We start from the raw sequence: 24,497 nt of genomic DNA on the forward strand, positions 1-24,497 counted from the left end.
CATGTCCTGGTTTTCCAGCAGAGGGAGAGATAGGATCGCTTGTTCACCACCCAGCCGCCTGTTCTGCCTTGCATTACTGGCATCGACGAGAAATTTAGGAAAATGCGGTGTTATTGATCTCTGCATTCAAAAAGCTAACGCTTTCTCTAACTGGCCGGGATGAAGCGTTGTTTAGGAGGAGCCAGTGTAGATACCCATGTGGCTTCCTTCAGGAGTTTTAAGATCAGCCCTATCAGAGCAGTCAAAAAAAAAAAAAAAATAAATGTAAAAGCCTTACAACATTTTAGTTTTTTTTAATCTAAATTACAAATTTGTCTCTTCAGTACAGCCCTTGATCCCACAAACACTTCAGTGCATAACTTTTTTAGCAATACAGCCCCTGTTGTTGCTCATGTGTTTCAGGCTGTTTACTCTGGCAGAAGGTACGTTATCCGACCAGTCTCATACTCATTGACACCAAATGGGGACTGGCATGTCCAGCACTAGAGCTATGGTCATCTTCTGGTCCTTAGGTGGACCTTTTCCACACCTCTCCGCAGCCACTGGGTGCAGTAACTGGGACACGTGCCCGATTCACAGAACTGACACGGAGCTTTGTTAGTCCTTACTACACACCAACTCACTACCAGCACTCAGGGACCAGGGAATTTAAGCTGAGGATGAAAAACAGATGAACCTCAGAAAATAAGATGGACAGGGAACGAGTGTGTTGGCGGCTGCAGAGGTTGCTCAGCCCTGTTGTCAGGACATGACTGCTACCTGTGGTGTGGGACCAGCACTGTGACAGCGACTGCTCCTGCCAGCACCGGCAGGCAGCATTTGCCGTCACCCCGCTGACACGGAGGATGATGACCAGGGTCAGGTAAAACGTGCAACATTCTCTCCCTGCCCCATAGTAATGCAGTGCACACAGGCATGAAGCCTTCAAGACTGCAGAAGCATCCTCCAGCACAGAGCATCTGCCCAGCAGCATGGACTATGGCAAACTCATTATGTCTGTCTTATCCTCTTTAATGCTTCTCCTCGTGTATTCTGTTTGCTATACAATATAAAACCATCTTCCAAATCTAAACTCATCTTCTCCTAAAGGTATCTGTGCTGGGGTTTTGATTTTGAAGTTCAGAGACGAAGACCTCGATAACCAGGCTTGGCTTCCTTGGCAAAACAGCAGTTATTTTACCAAGCTCCTGTGCAGAGAAAGCTCTCCAGTGCTTGCAGAGGGGATGAGCTGAGAAAGCCCATGCGTGCTGTGAAAGCACGTGTGAAACAGCAAACTTTCCAAAGGCAAGGCTCCAATTGCTAGGCACAATTTCATTGTCTTGCCATATCTAACATCTCTATAACCTCTGTACATTGCAACAATCCCTTAAAAAAGAAAGCCACCCTACCCTTGAATGAAAGGCTGTCTGCTCCGCACTTTCCCCTGGGGAACCACGACAGAACAAACAGCACATGGCAGGTGTCAGTCACGTCAACAGCAAGGAGCTCAGATACGATTTTGGGGGTATGGTCTATTGAACAGAATGAAAAATAACAGGATTCGGTCATTAGATGTTCATGCTCTTCAAGACAGGAACAAAATTCAGATTTACAGTATTGCATGAATAATATATATAGAAAAATTATAAATAGAATATTGGCATAAAAAGAAAAGGATTATTCTTGTAAGGAACTGTATCCCCTGCAGCAAAAAAAAAAGTAAGAATATACTAAAAATTAAAGTCTGGATATAAAAAGAATACAAATGCAAATTGCTGGACAACAACATTATTATGTTAGCTCTTGTAATATAACTTCACCCTGGAGGTAGGCTCACGTAGACAGCCATGCTACCGAACGTGCTGCTCAGGTGCAGATCAATGCGTTCTGCAGACAGAAATTAATTCCCCTTGTTGGGCCAAAGACATTTGAAGAGGAACAAAATCCTGCATTGCTCTCAGAAAGAAAAAGTAGGTGTCCAAGATTGTTTAAACCGAGCTAATCTGCTCCTGATTTCAGATATGCAAGAGTTGTAAATGAGGAGTTACGCATCTTCTAATTAGAGGTTGGCGGTGAAGGGTTCTCCAGTGTCGGGGAAAAGAGCTTTGCGATAGATTCCCAATATGACAATGCAAACTCCCACCCAGGCTTTGCTGCAGCAAGCTTGCTGGTCAGCCCAGCCCACTCTCAGACTGTGCTTCCACACTCTTGAAGAGCCCCAAGGCGTCAGTTTGTGGCTGATCATCCTGAAGGTGACTGCATTGCTACCGACAGCACGGCTCGCGTTGCAAGCCAGAGGTTCGGAGAGTTAATTCAGGTTTAGAGGCAAGGGTCCAACACACATTGTAGACAAGTTCAATCCATAATGTTATAAATGGAACCATAACTTTTATATATATCACTTTTGGAACATAACACCTTTGAGAAAGGTTCTTTAATTTCACCTCTCGCGTGGTGTGCCTTGCTTGCCGCTTCAATCTCCCTCGCGCGCCTCTGCTCCGAAACGACCTCGCCTATCAGTGCAAAATAGTTGTTGTGCCTGATTGCACAAACCAGCCCAGCCTTTTACCTGGGAGACATGCCACAAATAACTTTCATTATATATATGGTGTGTTTCTGATGCTGCTATCAGAAAATAAAAAGATATAATGCTCCGTCAGTCTGGCTTAGATGCTGAGGAGGCACTTGGCTGTGCAAAGCAGCCATTCATTTCAAAGGATGGCAGAAGTTTGGAAGGTTTGGCAGAAGACAGATGTGGCAGGCAGCCAGGGAGGCTCACACCATGGGGATAGCGGGGTCCATCCCCACCAGGCCTTTATAAACATTGCTAAAATCTTTTTATGTCGTTCTGTCTGAACGGCAACATGCAGAGAGGCTGTAGCGTGTAACAGCAATGGGGATCGCCTTAGGCCAGTTTCAATCCCCTGCTTTTCTCTCAGACAAAAGCAATTCAGGTTTAACAATCTATTAGGAAAAAATTAAAAACCTTATTTAAGTTCTTGTATAGGCAAAGAAAGGAGAAGGACTTTCTGAACTCATCTGAAGTGCGTTAGGAGGTAAGGGATTGCGTTAACGTACCCGTGAAGGTCGCAAGGCAGTTTTCCTTTCACTTCACTATGGACTTTACCCACATGCTACATTTCTTCATGTTTAGCAAAGACAAGCCCCAGGGTCATTCTGAACTTTAATTACATTAAAATAACACAGTAAGAGGTCCTTTTATTTTGATAATTTACAGTACTAGCGATTGAAATGAGCTTTGCTATTAATTTGGGAAATACACAAAGTGGCACTTCTATCCCAGTCTTTTGCGGACAGAGGACAATTCATTGTCTGCTTAATAGCTGTAATAGCCCAAGACCAGATTTTCCTACAATAATTACACTTTCTTTTGAAATTATTGAGGTTCAAGCTTCCAGTTGTCTGCTGGGAACACTTCATTTATGCATGAAACATCTCAGCTCACTTACGCAGAAGAAAAAGCAGGGAGATACAGACCCTTGTTTGAACACAAAAGTCTTCATAGATCTCTTACTCTTTTTTTAAACTAATATCTAATGAAGTTATAGATTCCTTGTGTATTTCTGTGCCTGCCCAGGAACCCTCTAGAGAATTTTGCAGGCTATCTGCAAGCTCAAGGGAACAGGTATGGGGCAACTTGGGCTACAGCAAGCATCTCTCCAATGGCCGTTTTTCTCTTTCTTCCAACACATGAAATCTAAATATTCTCATCTTGTGACCAGTACCTTAATGATAAATAACCCATGATGTTCATGATACTGTTGTCTTATACTTGTGCACATCCACTACTTCTGCATTAAGATCCCAGCTGGCTAAAACCATCAGAGCTATCACTAACAGATGGCTTTGCACAGCTTATGGATAAGATACAATTCCAGATTTAGGGTGCATCTCCCTCGCCCCAAATGACTTTAGGAAAAAAAAAAAGACAGATTCTCACGGTGCAGTGACTGTGTAGGGCCATCCAAAAACCAAGTGAAAATTCACATCAGCTTTGGAGATGGGACACTACCTTGTGGGGATGGCAATTGGAAGAATCTGGGCTGACATTTTCTTGATGTATCTGGAAGGTACATGTTCCTCATAGCACAATTTTATAATAACCTTCAATTCACTGTACTGGGAAGCTTTTCCCTGGTCAGCAACCAGATGCACCAAAATTACAGTAAAGTCACTGTGGGAAATAAAACGTGCTTCCTTCTCCTTCAAATTAAAAGGAGGGTGCAGGCTGGACAAGAAACATGCTGCTGCAATAGGACGTGATTGACTTTAATGTGGAAACAGTTGCACGGTTTAACATATTCCCTTGCCAGAAAACTGAGAATTTGTTTCCAAAAGGGCAAAGGCCTCTGGGATGTGTCCTGATCCTTTGTGATTTGATCTGTGCCGTTGTCAATGATTTACCGCAACGTTTCAGAGGCTGGTGGGCTCTGTGCTTCTCCTGGCAGCGCTTGCCCCACAGCATCCCGAAGCCTAAAGCTTTCGTTTGTGGCTAATCTACAGCAAACATTGACATATGGAAAAACAATGCAGCGGAGCCTGTGTCAGCTTTCTCCTCTGATTCTCTCTATCTGCTCGCTGGCTTTAACGCCGTGTCAGGCCACAGCTACAGCACGCGGGGAGCTGGAGGCATCGCCTTCCCAGAGGTAAGTCTGTTCCCCCCTCACCTGTACATACAGAAATCACAGGCAGGTCAGTCAGCCCATCAGTTTTGTCCTGACTTGAGGCACAGGCACACTCTGCTCTCTGTAAACAGCTACCAGGGGGAAAAAAAAAAAAAAAAAAAAAAAACACACCACAAAAAAAACCAAAACCATTGGCAGTTGTCCAAAGCTCAAGCTAGGCATCGTAATTCCTTCTTATATGAACTGCACAACGGTTTTTCTTTCACAGACGGCGACTAAGCCTTCTTAAACTTCCTTACCAAAATTACCATACTGGATTTGGGCACTTGAAATGAATTCCCTACACAGGACGATTTCCAAGTTAATATTTTTCATATTCTATTTCATCATAATTATTTTGCATTTGACAATGCAACCTTAACAAGAGCATGTGAATAACCCAATTTTCAATCCAAGCCACATCCTCATACCTCAATTCTTTCCCCTAAAAAATATTATTAACCTATACAAGTGTCACTTAGACTTTGAAGGAATAAACAAGTTACTTTTTTTCTAAAGCTATAGTGTCATGTTAGGAAAATGGATTTTTTTTTTTTTTCTAGAGCTATTAATTTCAGGCTTGTTCTAAAGGCAAATATGATTTAGAAGGATCAAAAAAAGTATCAGTGATAATTGGAACATGGAGACAAGGAGAAAGAGGAAAGGAAAAAAAAAAGTGGTAGTGATACACTTAATTATGAAGGCTTATTTCGATAATCCCTTTTGAAAATGAACAAAGACAAGATTTTTGATGTTTGATGAACTTATCAAACAAGGCAGAATAATGAAGAGGTAAATGTAAAATCCAATGGAAGGTGAGCCAATTAAGTACTTCGGGAAGTGCTGAAGGATACAGCCCACAACTCCTCCTGTCAGAGCAAGAAGGCATCGACACACGCGTGTCCTCCAGCTCCGTGTTTGTCTGCAGGCTTCTGTTTTCCTGGAGACAGGGTGGGTTTTTATCTCACAGGCTGATCCGCATCCACAGGCTCCCTTGCTGAGCTGGTGTGGCATTCTTTCAGTAAGTCTCTCTTCTACAGCCTCTGATGAATCCCAATGTGCTCTGCTAATCATCAATATTTCTCTTTGGGCTGCAGTCTCATAAGTAAAACAGACTGCTCATTCGTTAATCACCAAAATAATTAATAATAATGTTTTTGGCTCAGGATAACCCCTCAAAATGCTTCAAAGGCTGTGGCAAATGCAGAGTTGTACTAGCACACCAGAGATTGCTCCTCAAGACAAAGAAATGCATGATACAAATAAAGACTGTAGGAGCAGGGACAGAATAGAGACCATAATGACCAGCGTGGGGGGCAAGAGAAGGATTTCCTTCCTGTTGTATAGAGATATTCAGCATATGTGCAGAGAGTCTGATCCAAGGGCCACTGTGATGCACTACCTTTGATATTTGCTGCTTTTATACTCTTCCTTTAGTTATTCTCCTCAAATTTATTTCCTTTCAGAAATAGTCAACCACCAAACTCTCATAGTCAACATGCCTTTATTCCCTGCCTTCTCAGCACTGCTGGTGCAGCCATTCCCACCACTCCACAAAGCCCAGTGAAATCAGACCCTGATTGTCAGGAAAAAAAAAAAAAAACTGACCATGAGTTCGCAATGGTGTGGAGAAAAAAGTTAAATCAACAGATTTCAGAAACAGCCCAAGGTGATAAACATCACTACTCCTGGAGTTTGTGATGTGTTTCTGAGAAGAAAGCCACAAAAGAAGTCTTTCCTTAAAACCCATCCCTTCTCGACATTCCTTTTGTTTATTCATCATGTTGGTCTTATATATATATGTTATACATATATTTTATTGCAATCTACCTATTAGAAAGGGCCAGGATCTCTTGGGAGAGTAGGAAATCCAAGACAAAATCCTCAGATCCTGCACCTTCTTCCCCTGACCAATTCTGATGGTGAAATACTCTGATAGGGCATCTCCCTTAGCACAGCCACCCCTGCTAAGCAATGCTTCCCATTTCCTACAAAACAGATTCCTGGTGGAAAAAACACACACAGACAGATCATTTTCTCCCTGCTAGCCTCCAGCCCTCCTTAAAATACAACTTCAAAGACCTTAGACTGCTATCTCTTCCCCTCCCTAGAAGAAGCAGCAGAGATGTTAATTCTCCAGCTCCCGTCGACTGTCAGCTGAGCCAGTGGTCAGGATGGACTGATTGCTTTCCTTGCCAAGGGAAAAAAGTAAGGCTCCACTGTAATGTATTCATTTATCTTCAGATGTGTCTGTGATGAGGATGTTCAGACATTAATTATATATATTATACATATTCATCATTCTGAAGCATCCAGTAAACTCATCCAAATATGATGGAGATGCTCCTCTGCCAGAGAGGCTCTTACTTACCCTGGTGTAAACTGGGGAATAAATTTGTTTAAGGCAGCAGAAGAGCAAAATGCAAAATCAAGGCAAATGGTGGAAGAATCAGATCAGAATATTTGCCCGAGACTTTCTTCCTTTTCTATCTCAGATTTAATTAAGTATCCCCTGATTCTTAATGCAAATATTCCAATGAAAAGAAATTACAAGCAGCCTTCATTTATCAGCCCCTGTTCTCAATTTTTATATCATTTCACATATGTCTTCATAATTCAAGAATTTGTTTTCAAATACCTGACATAATTTAGCTTTCTACTGAGTTTCTATCCCTGCATTTTTTGTTCCTGTGCTTATAATGAGTAAGTTATTTGCCTCTTCTCTTTCCCTTTTCTTCTTTTTCCTTCCTAGTTTAAAGAGCAACTAATCTCATTAATAACCCATCACAAATGTTGCAGGATCAGCGTTGTAATTAGTGTCTGTGTCCATCTGAGCCTGTTACCTCCCAGGACAAAGCATGTGTAACTGGAAAAAAAATTCCATATTCTTCCCAAGGTAAAAAAATGAGGAGGATTTTTTTTTAAAAAAAAAACAACCAGTAATTCCAGCCCCCCCCCAATTCACTTTTATGAACTTCAAGCAAATCTCCCGAGTTCCCACCTCTCTACTGACTCTCCTTCACCATTTATCATGCACAGGGTCTGTGGACTACATAGAAAAATAATAATATAGATAAAAGTGGTAGTTTTAATTGCTTTATAGCCTATGGAGGTGGTGTCTCTGAGGGATACTAGTTAGGTGTTGGCAGTGATTTTCTCTCTTGTGGGGTTCAGCATCGGTACCGGAGGCTGGTGCAGCCGGCGGGGTTCGCAGGTCGCTCCTGCGCAGGGCATCTCTGGGATGAGCAAGCTTGCCGTGCCGAGACAAGGTGCACTGGGCCCCCCAGCTGCGGGAAGGACTTTCAGTGCGAGGAAACAGGTGAGTGAACCAGGCAGAAACTCCTGCCAAAGAGGTTTTGGTCCTGGATGGACAGACCTGGTGTAATATCAGTCCCCTGCCACGGGCAGAGCTTTGCCATGGTGAATGGGTGCAAGAGAAAGTACGAAATTTCCTCATCTTTGGGGTTTTCTCCCTGTTTTTACAGAAATCCACCCAGGTTTCACTTAGATTTGGATAGAAAAGAAGGCTGAGTGACATGCCTGGCTGTCAGGTTAATATTTCAGTGGAACAAAGAAAGTAGAAATATTCTGCTACATGCTCACGCTACCCTCCATGGGCACCACCAGTCCCACAACACACCACTTCTTCCCCCTTGCAAAAGACACAGTTCAATCATGAATCCAGCTAGCAATCTGTTGGGGTGATTTATTTATTTTTAGCCATCCCTAGCTCTGAGGATTGGGATGTAATACGGCTGTTCTCTGAAAGTTTGACTAGCATTGACAGGTTTTTCTTTTTACACAAATGGCTCAAACTCCCATCTTGAGCATTTAAAGAAAATTCTATTGAAATTCAGAAACGCGCAGCAGCTCTGTGAGCAGCTCATCATCGCTCTGTTGAGGCAAGGACAGTGACTCCTGCCACAAATATCATGTCAAAGCTTTCTCCTCACTCCCAGTAGCAAAAGCACTTCCAAGTTGCCCTTCCTGCAAGCACCCATTCTTGAGCTATAATTATTGCAACAAACTCCTCAAATACCTCCTGCAAGGGGAAGAGGCAAAACTGCCCTTTAGCCAGACCAAGTTGACTTCCCCAAGCCAAGCAGAAAAGCTATTGCTTCCTGTAGCTCCTTTCCAGAAGCATTATTTTAGACAATAAAATTATCAGACCAGCAAGGTGACCTCTACTTGACTCCCATCCCATGGGAGCAGCCGGCTGGGACTCTGAGCTGTGCGAGCTCTGGGTTGCAAAGGAAAACCTGCTCCAAAGGAGCTAGGGAAAGCAAGTTCCCAATGGAAGAGCACTGTGTTTAACACCCAGCATGACTTCTTTTGGCCATGACATATGGGTGGAAAACAGCAGAATCAGTGCAAGCTGCCAAAAAGCTTTTCTGAAGGGCGGAGGAGCAATTGCCTGTACCTGTGCACTTTAGGTCGCTGTATTAAACGGCATCTTGTGTGCAACGGAGTGCCAGACTGCAGAGATGAGTCTGATGAGCGTAACTGTGAGGATGAAGGTATTGAAAGCCCTTGTGAACATCTGTTCCCAATCCCAGGGTCTGAAAAAGCAGCCCAAGGGTGAGTAATCAATCCATAGTTGCTACTCTCACAATCAAAATACGATTAAGTTTTTTGTATTGCTCTTTTTTAGTAATAGCAATGCTTCAAGAACTGACAGGGTACTCTACAAAACCCAAAGGGGAGCTACTCTCCTACTCAATTATGGGTATCCGTTAGGGCTTAGCCCCACTCAGCAGCTAAAATACCATGCAGTTACTCGCTCTCTCATGCATTCCTCTCCCCCTCAGCACCCCTGCAGTAGGATGGGGAGGAGAATTGGGAAAGAAAGAAAGGTAGAAGTCATGGGCTGAGATAAAATTAGTTTAACAGAACAGCAGAGGAAGAGAAAACAGAGATGGAAAACAAAACCAAATACAGAAAATACGTAGGCATGTAACTTACAGTGCAACAGCTCACAGTGGATCCTGATGCGCAGCTCCCTCCCCAGTAGCCAAACCTGCACCTCTCCACTGTCCCCCCTTTATACCCTGAGCATGACTCCCATGGGATGGAACAGCCTTTGGGCCAATTTGGGTAAACTATCCCAGCTGTTGGCTAACGAGTAAATTATCCCAGCTGTGTCCCCAGCCACAGGTGCCACCAGCTCCAATCCCAGCTCTGGTGAAAATTAACTCTATCCCAGCCAAACCAGGACAGTAGCAATGAGGGAGGCAGGAGGGTTCATTCCAACTTTTATTTCAAATTCAGCCTCACATTTATTATCTGACCTTGGTCTCTCTCAGCCACTGTGTACTTCAGTACAGAGATAACTTAGAATGTCCTTCAGACACTTCAGAGCATCCTTTTCATACTCATGTAAAAATATATCCCAGTTCTCTGAGTCCAGTTATCTTACAACTTTCTGCAGTTGATAAAAGCAATATATTAAAGCAAACAGTAGACTCTGGACTTGCAGCATCCTGGTGGCATTCATCCCTGAGGAGAAGATTTAACTCCAGGATTTAGGACTTCAGAGCACAGATTCAAAGCAGAGAGCCTGAGCTCCCATGTGTATGTGCAGGGTAAATACACCTACCCATGAAAAAGTTCTACTGTATTCAGTTTCAAATTTTGGTTAGATAATGGAAAAGAGGAATCCAGAATGAGTTTAAACTCAAATTGTCTGTTGTGACATTCTTGTTTTAAATCTGGTGTTTTAACCAAGATTTCACTTGGAGAACACGGGCTACAGTACGAGAACGTAGTCAGCCATTAGATAACTCTCCCATCATCTCAATCCAATGCTCCCTGGACTCCATGAGATAAATGTCCCTCTGGCCCAGGGCCTGGGAGAGTCCATCAGAAGTTTTCCAAGACGCACATTAATTTTCACTGAGTGCTCCATTTAATACTGCTCTCCGATATGTTTCTCCTGCAGAACACACAAAAGCAATAGCATTTACTATCTCAGTCTTCAAGACGATTCCCTGTTGTGAGAAGCGATGCTGCTGTCTCGTTTGAATAATACTTCCACTTTGGGCCATGGAATTACAGGGAACATTAAGTAACGGGCGGGATTTCAGAGGGCAGCGGCTGTGATGGCTGGAGAGCAGGAAGAAAGAGGCGTAAGGAAATGAAAAGCGAGAGACTTGGCAAAGCACAAGCAGGCTGCAAGTCTAGGGAGGACGTTAACTCCCCTGAGAAATGGGACCATTATTAAAAGGAAGGAGATAAAATCAAGATAGAAAACAATTACAGGGGATGCCAGGAAACGCTTTGTGACAGTGAGATGCATTAGGCTGCAAGAGACTCACGAGGGACCTGGAGGAATTCTAGGAGTTCGGGACTTTCATAACTGTACTCGCCGCGATGGACGGGAGAGTTTAACTGGTTTCTTCCATCTCTAGCATGAGTCCGAACCATTGTCTTGGAAATAAAATGGCTGTTTGTCTCCTGTTACTTTTGGGAAGGAGAGAGCAAGGAGAACAGACTCAAACCTTACATTTCAGGTGCTATCCAAATTCAGACACAGATAACGTATAGTGCCAGGAGAACAGAAACTGTGACAGAGACTGTTGGGGACATAGAATGGGAGCTATGGATAACTTTCTGACCACTGTTTATTTCCAAGATACAATATCCTAACACAGGAAGAGAGCCAGTATGTCTATGATCCTAATTTTTTTGGAGGCCACTGTGAGTATGTCTACAACGGAGAGTGGCGGGAGCTGAAGTACGACGCTGCCTGTGAACGTCTGTACTACGGGGACGATGAGAAGTATTTCCGTAAACCTTACAACTTCCACATATACCAGTTCCTAGTAAGTACTTTGGGTGGTCAAATTGAGCAACGTTTTCCCAGCTAAAAGCCAAACTTCCCATCAAGGTATTACGTACATTTTGTCATTCACTATGGGTTGTCGTTGTCTTTCAAGGAACCTTTCTCCAGCTGTCCCCAAGATAACAGGCAATCGATGATATAAATGCTGGTTTATGGCACATCAAGGAACTATCATGCTTTATCACCCAGCCATCCCCAGTGCTGACTCTGGCCTAGTCAGAGCCAAGATAAATGGGTTTTCTCTAAATTCTGCTATTAATGAGCTGTAGAACTTGTGCAAGCCTCTTGCCTCTCTAGGGATGAAGCTGGCCATGTGTAAAACAGGAATGATTCTACTGGTTCAATCTCTGAAAGCATTTTAAGTCCATGGCATAGCTACAAGGGACATAAATCCAAATTCTGAGCGAGACAAAGATCCTGAAAGCCATCACCATGTATCACAACACCTATACTCTGGAGGGTCACATCTGATGTGTAGAAGCACTGAGGGACGCTTGAGCATGTCCCGTATGCATCCTGACTTAGGACCGTCTATCCACCAGGGTCTAGGAAGTCACCGATGATGATATGAGATGGTTTTTTTTCAGTGTTGGTAATTTAGCTGGCTTTTTATAGAGGTGCCAAATGGCGCAGCCCGGATTCAGCAGGGCTGCTCAATTCCACACGCCAGCAAAGCAGAGCTGTCAAGGAAAAGGTCACTTCTCTAAAACAAGGCAAACCAATGTTTGTTTTCTAGCATTGCCATTGCAAGTGGCAGGATTACCACTGTTGAGTTTTTTTTCCTAAATACATTCAGAAGCAGGGTGGAGAGAAAAAAAAATCACTTTAGATTGTTAGGATTTGGCAGAGCTGTAAGGAACGGGAAGGAGGGTTTTATAATGGGAAGTGGCAAGCTGGCTTAATAGGCGCCATCACCTGCTCTGGCTGGAACGGTACTGCTCTGAGCAGCTAAACACAAACCTTTCCCCTGTCTGGAGGCGGATGGAGCAAAATGCATGGCTTTATCCACATTTCTCACACATTTCCAAACGAAACGGCACGTGACTAAATTCTTCATTCTGCATTCACTGAAGTCAGTGTTGTCAGGAGCATCGCAGGCTTCCACAGAGGCACGATCAGCTCCTGAAAGAAAGAGAGATTAAAAAGGAAGGGAAACCCCTGAAAAATTAATGTCTCCCCCTTTCACTTTAGGCTCATGCCGATTCTGGATTCACTTCTGAGTTTTACGATGATTCAAAGGATCTGCTTGATGCCCTTAAAAGTGATACATCCAAAACGACAGGCTTTACCATTGGAATTGGGCCCAGAAGATCACCTTTCCAGGTAGAGCTGGGCTTAACTTTGTCAGATGGCAAAGGATCCCTGAAGAATTTCACGCAATACACTGCAAAGGTAAGGAAAAAAATACATCGGTGGCGCATATGCTCCAGTTGTGTCATCTGCACATCGCATGATCTGGCTGTAACTTATGGCAGTTTATTCTCTCAATTGCATTTTTTTTAGCACATCATAATTGTACCTTAATTTGTTCATGTAATTGCAAGTGTATGGTCATTAGTAATTCTGTTTGTTGTTCTTATTACATTTTAGCAAACAGGGAGTGGGAATAAAACGGAATTACAAAGTACCACAACGTGTGTCATCTCGCCCTGTCCTGTTTCACGGCTACATTAAGCACATAAATAAAAAAAATGCTTAAAGTGATGATGAGGGAGGAGGACATATCAAGATGGTGATCAAAACAGTTGTCCTCGGGGAATGCTCTCCAGTAGCAAATGTACCTTGTTCAAATTAATACAAGCTGCCTTATGATGGGGAAATATGCTACTTTTAATAAGAGGTTAAAATACCGCGCTGAAAAAAAAGAGTGCTTGATAGTAGGGTGTATTTCTCACACTGGGTTTACATCATGGACTAGCTGTGACAACCTCTTTCCAATCTAATAACACGAATGCTGGTATTTCCCACATTTACCGTGCCCCGTCTCCACTTCTCTCATAGCTGCTGACAGAAAACAATAAAGAAGAATTACTTTGATGGTATTCTGAGTTGAAATGCCCTTAAAAGCTGTATGAAACGGGCACCATTACAGTATTTACTGTGCCCTTGTCTAGGCTCACATGATGTTTGCAGCTAAATTATGATCTATTATTGGAGGAGTCATTTAAAGTGCTGTTCAGATCTCACTGGAGCCTTGTCCATGGCAATGGCCAACGTAGAAAAGGAATTGTGGATTTGGTGGTATATCCAGAAAATTCTGCCCCTCCATCAGCACCTTCCTGGCTGGGGTATCCCTCTGCTGCCATGCTGAGCTGGGTTTGCCATGAGCCCTTGCCCTGCATCACTGGTCGAGGCTGTGAAAAAAAGCAAAAGGGAATAAACGGCATGGAAAGGAAACCAGAAAAAAAGAAATAGGAGAAATGGAGGATGGAGGGGAATCATGTGAAGCCTGAGCCTAATGCTATTGGCATAGCATCCCATAGCATCCAAACCCATGGCTTTGCCCTCCACCTCGTACAGCACACAAGAAAGAGACACTCTGAAAAGGAATTACCACGAATTTAATTAAAACCTGGGCTGGTCTTCATGCCTGTATCATCCACTGACAGTCAAAGAGTCAGGCTTTTCTCTGCAAACCTAAAGACTAATGACTTTTTATTTTTAAATGAATGTTGAGTGGCAGCTCCTCTTTCCTTTACCTGCAGGGGGTTGAATTCATTAGAAGTGTGACAAAGGTGCAGACAGCCCGTTTCAAGATGAGAAGGGACAACATTGTTTTGGATGAAGATGTGCTGCTTTCCCTGCGGGAGCTTCCAGATACTTACAACTATGGCATGTATGCCAAATTCATCAACAACTACGGTACCCATTTCATAACATCTGGCACTATGGGAGGCATCTTTGAGTACATCCTTGTCGTTAACAAGGAGGAAATGAGAAAAAAAGGTTAGAAAACCTCAAGATATCCTCTGCTTAGAACCTTCTGCTCTAAACCACACATTTCCAACCTGAAAACATTGGGGTGGGTCCAGTCTACCAGAGTAATTCGGCTGGCTCTGGTTGCTCCCCACAACCATCGTCTCCCAGTGTCACTTGCTAGACTTCTCTAAAGTTCTCCTATTTCTTATAGTCTTTGTTCTGCTCAAGGATTACAAACTCATCCAGAGAAAAGAAAGATGTTTTAAAAACTCATGTTTTAGCCTCCTAATAGCAAGAGTTTCAATTTTCTGTAAATAAAAATAACACATTGCGCTTGGCAATACCTCTGCCACTTTACTTTGATTAGTGTCATATCTGAAGACTAACAGACCTGTATTAGCTTCAGTTTTCAAAAAATTAGAGTGTATGAGGCTGGAGATCCATACCTCTAAATCTCAGTTACATAAAATATCCACTGCAGATGTCTAGATCACGAGATTACTGGTGAGCCAAAGCATAAGATTTTTTTTCCCAATCAAAAACATAAGATGCAGAACAATAATCTGGTACTTCAGTACACTAACTGGATTGTCAACTTCTGTAAAGGTGTGAACAATGCAATAGATCCCACTTCCCCTAAGCACTGTCACTCCACTCTGCTGAGGGTAACGCTGCCTTGGTAACTCCAGGCTGGACATTTATGCAAAAGAAAATAATGATCTCGGACAATAGGTCCAAATTGCTGCAGTTAGTGCAAATTGCTGTAATTGCATTAATTCCATTAATTTCCATGGTTGTGCTCCAAATTCTGCATCCAGTCTGAAATTGTTTGGTACCATCAGCAGTAAGATAACTGCGCACTCCATATTGAGTGCTAACCATGCCAGTTTTTCCACAAGAAATCACCAGTTGAGAGAATTTTCATCAAGTTCCTGAACTACTACTGTTTGGAAACATGATGCCTCTTCAAATAATTTCTTCACTTTGAAGAGTTCAGTGATATTGAAGTGAATAAGACCTTGGCAAGCAAGCCTTCAGGAAGCAGATTGCCAGTTTTCAGAGGAATCAAGAGCATGTGGAGGGAGGCTATTATTTTGCTTTATCTTGTGCTTGCTGTGTATATAAGGAGATTTACTGCTATGGGATGACCTATTTTAGGAAAGAAGGATGTTGAAGTTCAGCAAAAGACAAAAATGTGCCTCAGTAGAGATGTAATTTTCATTCTAATGTAGCACACTTCTGTAATTTTCATCTAACCCAGACTCTGCTAGAAAGTCCCCATTTACCAAGTCAGCAGTGCTCTACGTCACACCACATAGACCTAGAAGGACCCACCTGCAGTGGCTGATATGCCACTGTCCAAAAGCATTTAGCTAAAAAACCCCCGATTTTTCTAATGGTGATCACAGCCATGTTTGAAGCCTGTATTTGCAAGAGGATTATCTGCCTCCTCTGAGGAATGGTAAGGATCAGGATATAAGCACTCAAATCTTAAAATTAGAGCTTCAAAAGATGAGTTGGAAGCTCTGCAGATGCCTGGAGATGTACTGCTGAGGTCTCACAGGGCTGAGCGGCACGGCACCTGCTTTAGATCCGCCTCTGTGACCTGAGAGCCCATCTGGCCTACGAGGCTATGTGTTAAATGCTCTGGAAGAGAAAACACTCCTTTTTTTTTTTTTATAGACCAATTACTAAAGCACATGCCCAGGAAAAACATCCCTAGGCTGAGTCCTCCCTAAATGAGAGACAGCTTGGGTGGTCGCCGAGCATCTAGCTAGGCATAAGCATGAACTGGACTTTAAGCATCTAGAAAACCAGGATTTTCAAAATGAAGTCACCTTCTGGGTTTAGATACCCAGGAACAGACTATAACTCGACAGTGCGGAGCTTAGGATGCAGTTTTGTTGCCAGAGCCATTTCTAGCTCTCAGACTGCAAAGACTTGTATGGATGTGGTCATGAGTGAAATAAATATGTATGTCAGAACGAGGTCCCTTGTTGCTCTGCCATCAATATTTTTCATTACTTGTTTTTAAAATAGATTGTTATGGCTCTATTATTTAGCAGAAAACAGTATAATGTGTTCACACATTACAAGAACATTTATGGGAGAAACATTATGTGCAGAGTAAATTAGAAAGAGTCTTCATATATTCTGATTAATTCAAAATGTAGCAGTAAATCTTATCACTGGAGCACGTTCAACTATCGCAAATTATATCATATAAAAAACTATCAGGGCTCCCCCCTCCAGTGCCAATATTTTCTGTGACCACCCTTTTGCAATGATAACCACTTTACATTTATCAAGACCCAATCTTGCTGCAACCGATAGCGAATTGTATTGACAGACCCTGGCTGCACATAATTATTCAATGGGAACCATGGCGAATCGATTAATCAGGGTGTTCCTGGAGTTTAATTTTATGGCACTCCAACACCAAGATAGGCAATCGCTCATGTTGCTTTGGGTGAATGAACTTTACCCACTGTGTTTACAACTGTTGAAGAGTTTAGCACAAGTAATTGAGTGCTACACATTTAATCTTTCTCAAGGGCCCAGTTTTGCAATGGGATGTAATTCCCCCTGAAGTCTCGAGCGTGCTTCAGCTCTCACCAGTTTGAATCCAGGATGTGTTTGAATCCCCCTTTCTCGGGATGCTGAGCACCTCCGCCGGGCTGGGACCAACCAAGACAACGAGCAGACCCATGCCTCGCGTGGCTCCAGCAAGCCTCTCCCGCAGGCTGTACAGAAGGCAGCAAAACCAGAGCTATAGGCATTTTACCAGTATTTTAAACACAAGCAAGACAAAACGCTGCTGCCCGGTGTTGGGGTGAGGCAGTTCAGCAGATGATGCTCTGGGTTGGGGCTTGGCTGGAGGATTGATCTTTAGACCATTAAGCCACAACGCACGAATCCCACTGACCTCTGTGCCTCCCTTTCAATACCGTGGTATCGATCGCCAGGCTGCTTTGTAAAATACTTTAAGGTCCTCTGACAAAAAGAGCAATATCAACGTTACCTATTACTTGCAACACCCGTATTTATTGAAATCAATGGATTTTTTTAACTACTCCAGAAGATGGACTTATATTTGCAGTACACTGAAGAGCGTACATAAAACCAGGCTGTATGAAATATGCGCATTGCTTACCTTGGTGAAACCACCTCATTAGTTCCCTTCTTCCCTCTGCCACCACTTCATGGGTCTCCAGTTACGTATTTTCATGATGTATGTGGCGGTGCCGGCAGCAGGCAGCAAGGCTTCGGCAGCTCTCAGCACACAGACCTTTTCCAGGCTGTACTTCAGATGCTGCCTAAGCCACTAATACATGGGCCAGACTCTGAGGTTAGGAAAATCAGTGAGGATCTTTTGATTTCAGCTGCTGTTCACAGCTTTACTCTAGTTCTGAGTTAGTTTGTAAAAAATCAATGTTTTATTTTTAAATAAACAGACCAAACTAGGAAATACATGTCTGAAGTCTTGTGTTAAGATTTTAATTTTTCTTCTAGTACTTTCTAAGGAAACAATTTTTACAGCAAGGACATTTCCTGATTACTATATGATAAGCCAAATACACCCCAGTAAAATATTGGCTTTTCCACTGCTGCCCAGAACAGCTCTTAACTTTGAAAAACAGGCCATGCAAATAACCAAATATTTTCTTCATTTATAGAAAAAAAACAATGGCAAATGAACATCCTTCCTCTCAGAATGAGTCACTGATTTTACCAGTTTCCTTTCTGTTTTGCAGGCATCAGCGCCGAAGAGCTAAGCACTTGTGTTGGCTTGTCAATTGGCCTCACAGCCACTGAGAGCAAAGTGCATTTGGGGCTGTCTGCGGAGTCCTCTCACTGTGCAAAGAAAGGATCTCTGAAAACTGGTATGACAGCAGGGCAGATGTCTGTTAAGGCATCTTACATCACTTCTTTCGGTCACTGGGGCATGGAGATTCAAGGAGGGTCACACAAGGGTAGGAAGAAGGGAGCTCAGGTGCCACCCCCCACCATGGTTCAAGTCCAATGGTGGGAGCAGAGTGACTTTGGGTCCAAGTCTCCAGGAGTACTGATTGCTCTTGAACGAGCAGGAATTAAGGGAGCAATACCTGGATGAGAAATGTGTGTAAATACAGGCAGCGAGGTGGCTGGAAGGCTACAGTGCCCATAGCCATGATGGACTGGGCATGGATGACAAGGGCAATGTGGCAATTCTTAAAGAAGTCAAAATTGACTATGAAAAGTACTCTAAGAAGCTATGAAGCTCCAGATTTCTAAATCACGTAACCAACTATAGACAGTGTGATCTACTGCCTACGTGCTAACCAGAAACCAAGGCTGGAGGCGTGCAGGCTCTTTAGGTCTTACCAGCTTAGAGCATTTGAGACGCCCACCTTGTCACCGACCGCCTTGTGATAACGTGGCAGGGCTCACCCCACGAGTGGGAGACGCCAAGCTCCCATCGACTTCAGGAGGCAGTGCTGCTCCCTGACAGTCCCTTGCACAATCGATCTCACCTCCGTTAAGCAGCGTACGTGTGGAAACGGTAACTATATAACATGGGTGTAATTCAACTTTTCAGACTCTGTGAAAAACAGTTCACTTGTGGAAGATATTATTCCCCGGATTAGAGGTGGAGATACCAGTTACAGTGGAGGGCTCTTGAACAGCTGGGATGGCAATATGTATCGTCACTGGGGAAGGTCATTAAAATATAATCCTGCTGTTATTGATTTTGAGGTAAGGCTTTTCTGCAGTTGAAGAAACTCTGCTGCTATAAGGAATGAGAGTGTAGCCGAGCAGATCATTTCGTATTTTTATTGTGATCCCATCACAGAACAAGATTAAATGTAATGGGCCACTGATCTGGTAACCTCTTATTCATTTCACAATGGGGAGTACATCTCCCACCGACCGCATCCACAGGGAGATGGACAAGGAGCTTAATGCTGGATTAGCACCGAGTTAAGTTTTTGATGTGTCCCCAAACAGCTTCCCGATGAATGGCTCTCCGTGGTTGCATTCATCCCTATTATTCTCCCCAATGCTATCTGCCCTCCCGTATAAGCAGGGGACTCACAGGGGGCTGGGGAAGGAGTCTTGTCCCCTCAGCAAATGCTCTGCATAGACCAGGAGTTTTTAGAGCAGGGGGCTCCTGTCTGCTTTGTCAGGTGGGTCCTGTCTTTCTCCATGCTCCAAAAAGAGGATTCGTGGCCAGAAAAATGAGCCAAGCTCTACTCCTCCCTTCTGTTTTATTGGATGCCGCATAAAATTGAAAGATCACTGAAGCGTCCTACAAGGCTTCAGAGATAGGAAGGAGGTGGGTACAAGCAGAGGAGATGGAAAGGGAGAGAGAAGAGCAACCCTACAAAAAAATTACCCAGGGCCAGAGACCGTAGAGGCATGAGGAGCTGGGCAGACCTCCTTGGCTGCGCTCTGGGGTACCATCTGGGTACCATATCTACCCTGAGATGCCACCAGTGCCGGTCTCCTCCAGGAGCACAGCTGTGGGGCGTGGGAGAAGGACCTTGGTCAGGGCAGAGACGTGCTGCCACTTCCATCCCTCTCATCTTGTGCACTTGCTCCTGGCTCTGACAGAGGGTGGTAGAAGGGAAAACGGAATCAGGAATTATCTGCATTATTGGCAGGGCGAGGGGGAATCTGCAGACCTTCCTGGGCAGCGCCATGGCAGCAGTAAACCCCCAATAAAGTAGAAGTACTTTCAGTTCCAGCTGAACACATGCTGCAGGTTATTCACCTTCCTGTACAAGTTCCCATCAATTCTGGGCAAAATTTGCTGCAGTTTTCCAGTAAACCATGCTTTGACCTTTCTGTTGGCTGCTCTGGAGCCCAGCAGTAGCTGTGCAACCAGAGCTGCTGATAAGCGCTCACGTCCACTTCAGCAGCTCTTATCTGCCGCTCCCTCTCGTTCGTTAAGCAGGCTTGTGCAAATTTGTCTAAGAGCTCTTCCCAAAGCCCGGCTCATCCTCTCCACGAATCACTCTCGCTGTGCCTTGTGCAACGGGATGATGCCCAGCTCTGGTTTCCACCAGTTCCCAGCCAGGACGAGCAGCGTTCACACAGACACACGGGTGGACAAACGTAAATATGTGTCCTCAGAGCAGCCCTGAGCTTTCAGCTTTAATATTCAGTTGAATATTAATATTCAGTTGGGCAAATTGTAATTACAGTTGTCCACACTGAGCTATTTTTGCTGAATAGTAGGTAGGAAATGGATTTTTCTCCTGGATATGATATGGCTCAAAGCTGTTGATGGCTCAATAATATTTTGCTGCACTGCAGGGTAAAGTGTAGGAAGGTAAAATTCTCCATGTTCAGCATTTACTGGATGGTTCACAATCTGGTCACCACTGGTGGTAGGCTGGTGTTAAGTTTTGATGACATGAACTGTCAAAAGCTCTTATCAAAACATTTTGGTTCAAAAAGGCAAAAAGCGTGCAAGAATCTCTGAGATTGCAACAACACTAAGAAATCAGTCAAAAATTTGACTTACTGAGATGTTTTAATTTATAATTTGAATCCAGACCAAAACTCCAAAGCATGTCCAGGAAAGACAATCCCACACAAAGGTCTAAGATGAGGAAAGTTTTGGAACGGTGGTTTCTCACTGGGGCCCATCAGTCATGGTAACACATTTGCATGATGTACTTGGAGCTGTCAGGGAAGACAAATGAGTTTTTTTCCCAGACCTGAGTTTGTCCAGCAATGTCACAGCTCTCTGACTGTGGCATGGTAGCATGTCAGTTGATGCCCAGCTGAAATTGTCTCCATGCTATTAATCTCCATCCCATGCAGCTCCAGCCCATCCATGAAATTCTCCGCAGAAGCAATCTTGGCGACATGGAAACCAAACGGCAACACCTGAAACGGGCTTTGGACGAGTACTTGTTGGAGTTCAACGCCTGCCGCTGCGGACCGTGCCAGAATAATGGTGAACCAGTTTTGGTGGGAGACACGTGTTTCTGCCAGTGCCGACCAGGTTATGGAGGCCCTGCCTGCGAGCAGACTAAGCGCCGAGGTGAGACCCCGGTGTGCCCCCGTAGCAGGGGAGGGCAAAAGGCAGTGAAGGGACAGGGTTTTCCTCTCCACATCATTAACCAACAGCTCTTTGCACCCATTTTGGGAGAGGAAATTTTTCTAAAGTGACAGGCTTTTATTTATGTTTTGTTTATTACTTTATCCTAAAAAAAGTAAATGGGCGGCAGAGAAAAAAAAAAAGGCGACCTTGAAACATGCTCTATTATTTCAAAAAACATCACAGTTCTTTCTGCATATTTTGTCCTGATTCCTGATGAGAAAAAAATCCAAATCTCAGTGCATGAAGCTGGCAGGAAAATCCATCTTCAGAGCTCCAGGCCTTCAACCCTGTGCTTCATAACTGGGGTCTCACCACTGGGATAGCAAAGCTGTGATGAGGTGAGGAGTAGGAGCAGAGCTGGGTAGATGGTTTATGAAGCTGAACTTAAAAGCATTGCTTCAGTGACTCAAAAGTGGGCTGCTTTAAAAAAAACCTCAGGTTTTCTGAGTTGTCTCCAAATCCAAGGAATCTGCCTTAGCTGAGGAGCACGGAAGCTCAGGATCTGGCCCCAAACAGCCCACCCAACAGGCCAGCCTCCGTGCTCCCTGCTTTTAGCAGGAGTGGGGACAGACACACTTCCAACTCCTGGGCAATTTTTAGTTTCAGACCTCTAGTTCCAAGACTCATTTAGGACCAAACCCATTTTTTTTTTTAAAGCACGATGTTTCAGCAGATGGGAAACCCAGCTTTCCAGCCAGCACTGAGTAAGAGCGCACACATCCATTTGTGCTGTCTGGATTAATAAAGTGCCCAAGCCAGGCATGAAGGCCAGTTGAGTAAATAAAAAATGACAGTAAATGACAGCCATCAAGCCTTCCCATCATTCAGGGGCGCCGCCATAATCCATAGTATCGAATGCTCCTGACAACTCAGTCTGTACTGTAACGAAACGACCCATCTCCAAAGGGACGGGCAGACTTTTCAAGAGAGCTCCATGCCATCAGGAGATATTTGTTCCTCTGGCGAGACAGTTCGTGTAGACCGAGCCATCAGCTGCCCCTTGGCAAAGAAAAGCCAAATTGCAGCCTTTCAAAGGAGCAGAGAGGAAAAAGAAAGAGCTACTGGTGTCTGAAGAAAGTGATGCTGCTTCATCTCCCCGTTTGAGTGCTGGGCATGGCTGGGATGGACCAGGGAGTCCCACAGCAGAGCCGAAATCACATACTGGTGGAGGCATTCAGCTCAATTTTCCTCCCCTGCTCCTACCCGAAGTATGCCGCTGCAGTCAGGCCATATATTGCATTTCAGACCTGAATACTTTTTTTTTTTTTCATTCCCCTCCTTTTTTTAATGTATTTACAGGTGGCGAGACGAATGGGCGCTGGAGCTGCTGGTCACACTGGGGTCCCTGCCAGTCAGGCACGGCGCGGCGCAGCCGGCAGTGCAACAACCCGGCCCCGCGGGGCGGCAGGGAGCCCTGCGCCGGGAGGGATGTGCAGAGCAAAGCCTGCTGAAAACCCACGGGACAGCATCGCTCCCCATGGGCTGAGAGCGGTTTGGAGTCTGTGCTGGGCTATGAGTACTCCAGGCATAATCCTCCAACAGAATTAGGCTGGGGAGAAATAATTGTCAAGTATTGCATTTCTATAAGTACGGAGACACACTGGGTTTGCTGCGTAGGACCAGACCCATTGCTCCCGTTGATTGAATGCATCCCTGGCTGCCCCCTCGCCCTTGCACCATGCGATGTGATGGGAGCCCCACCAGTTCACAGCAGCACAGCTGCCATACTGGGGACGGTGGGGAATCCACGCGGGTGGCTTTGCTACTGCGTGACCCTGCGGCCAGAAGGTGTCATGAAATAAATTTCCTAAAAGTGTTTACATAAGTAATCTTGATTTGCGGGATTTTTTTTTAATTTTCCTTTGGAAAACAGATTAAAAGATCACAATCTTTGCATTTTTATGCAGCTGGTATTGACATACGTACCACAAAACTTTTCTAAGTCGGCGCTGTCAGATTTTTTAAGTCCAGCATATTTGCAGGCTGCATTTGCAGCAAAGCCATACGCTGCTCTGTACAGGAGGGGGCTTCAAGCCTAAAGACGCCAAAGCATCCTTGCAAAACATAAAGCCAAACTGACAAAAAATCTTAAAGAAATAAATAAAGCCATAAATAGAGAAGCTCAAACACAGCCCTTTGGCAGAGGTGGTTCACACACAAGTGAAGGCTGCTCCTCTTTAAGATCAGTGATGGATTGACCATTAGCACCCAGGCGTTCTATCTCGCAGGCACCCAGAGCCAGAGAAGATGCTAATGGGCTGCTTGATTTAAGGGTGGTTTTTTTTTTGAATGTAAGACGTAAATCTCAGCAGAAGAATACACACAGCATTGAACGGCATCCAGAGACCACAGCAAGAGCCCACAGCTCCCTCTTCTTAATGAACTGCCACAAAAAACCTAGGGTGGATGGAAGGCGAATGGCACTTCATTTTACTGTGCTTTTCATCACAAGGGAAGAAGGAAAAAAAAAAAAGGTCTGAGAAGGAATCAGGCATTATGAAAAGCAACAATAGCAACAAAACCTCAAAGCACAAAGGAGCATTTCTATACACATTTGAATGGGAAGAGGGAGTAGAAAGGAACCATGGTTCAGTGAAAAAAACCTGCTCTGACTCTTGGAAATGCTTGTGTGTCGGCGGTGATTTAGAGCCTGACACTTAGCTGATGTAAATCAGTGTTGCTCCTTTGCTGCAGCTGATTTATGCTACCTGAAGATCTGGCCCCATATTTTCTTTTTCTGTGCATGTTTGCCACGGGGCAATTTTTCCACCACTTCTCTTTTGCTTGAAAACAAAACTATAGACTGTTTTTGTATAGGAAAACAAGAAACCATGCTGTCTCGAACACCGAGATGTAATTCTTCTGTGAAAAAACCCTACAATGAGTGGCTACGATACAGACATCCCAGGATCAAAACCAGTTTCCCCATCAATGGTTTTATCAGTACTGCTTGGCTTTGGGCTGGCAGGTGATGCAG

General features: G+C 44.1%; 1 protein-coding gene across 2 annotated transcripts; it reads left to right on the top strand.

Annotated features, from left to right (window-relative positions):
• The first annotated feature begins 4,450 nt into the window (after positions 1 to 4,450).
• Positions 4,451 to 23,349, top strand: C8A (complement C8 alpha chain). 2 transcript variants are annotated; one of them, XM_010115377.2, is made up of 11 exons: positions 4,451 to 4,646; positions 6,776 to 6,872; positions 7,839 to 7,983; positions 9,098 to 9,242; positions 11,296 to 11,485; positions 12,697 to 12,897; positions 14,211 to 14,451; positions 18,180 to 18,308; positions 19,004 to 19,161; positions 21,238 to 21,460; positions 22,820 to 23,349. In XM_010115377.2, exons 1-11 carry the CDS (start codon positions 4,528 to 4,530, stop codon positions 22,969 to 22,971), a joined length of 1,800 nt encoding a protein of 599 aa, XP_010113679.2. In that variant the 5' UTR covers positions 4,451 to 4,527; the 3' UTR covers positions 22,972 to 23,349. The 2 variants fall into 2 exon arrangements, with proteins under 2 accessions (XP_010113679.2, XP_086609507.1); XM_086753381.1 differs by having other exon boundaries at positions 6,779 to 6,872.
• The last annotated feature ends 1,148 nt before the right edge of the window (positions 23,350 to 24,497 follow it).

Source organism: Chlamydotis macqueenii, chromosome 8, assembly GCF_036417535.1.
Source record: "Chlamydotis macqueenii isolate bChlMac1 chromosome 8, bChlMac1.mat, whole genome shotgun sequence".
Classification (NCBI taxonomy): Eukaryota; Metazoa; Chordata; class Aves; order Otidiformes; family Otididae; genus Chlamydotis; species Chlamydotis macqueenii.

Excerpts from the sequence above, each read along its gene's own strand:
- C8A (XM_010115377.2), top strand. The coding sequence starts at position 4,528 with ATGCAGCGGAGCCTGTGTCAGCTTTCTCCTCTGATTCTCTCTATCTGC. Across the intron at positions 7,984-9,097 it reads CTTTCAGTGCGAGGAAACAG|GTCGCTGTATTAAACGGCAT; the intron begins GTGAGTGAACCA and ends TGTGCACTTTAG. Across the intron at positions 18,309-19,003 it reads GAAAGGATCTCTGAAAACTG|ACTCTGTGAAAAACAGTTCA; the intron begins GTATGACAGCAG and ends TCAACTTTTCAG.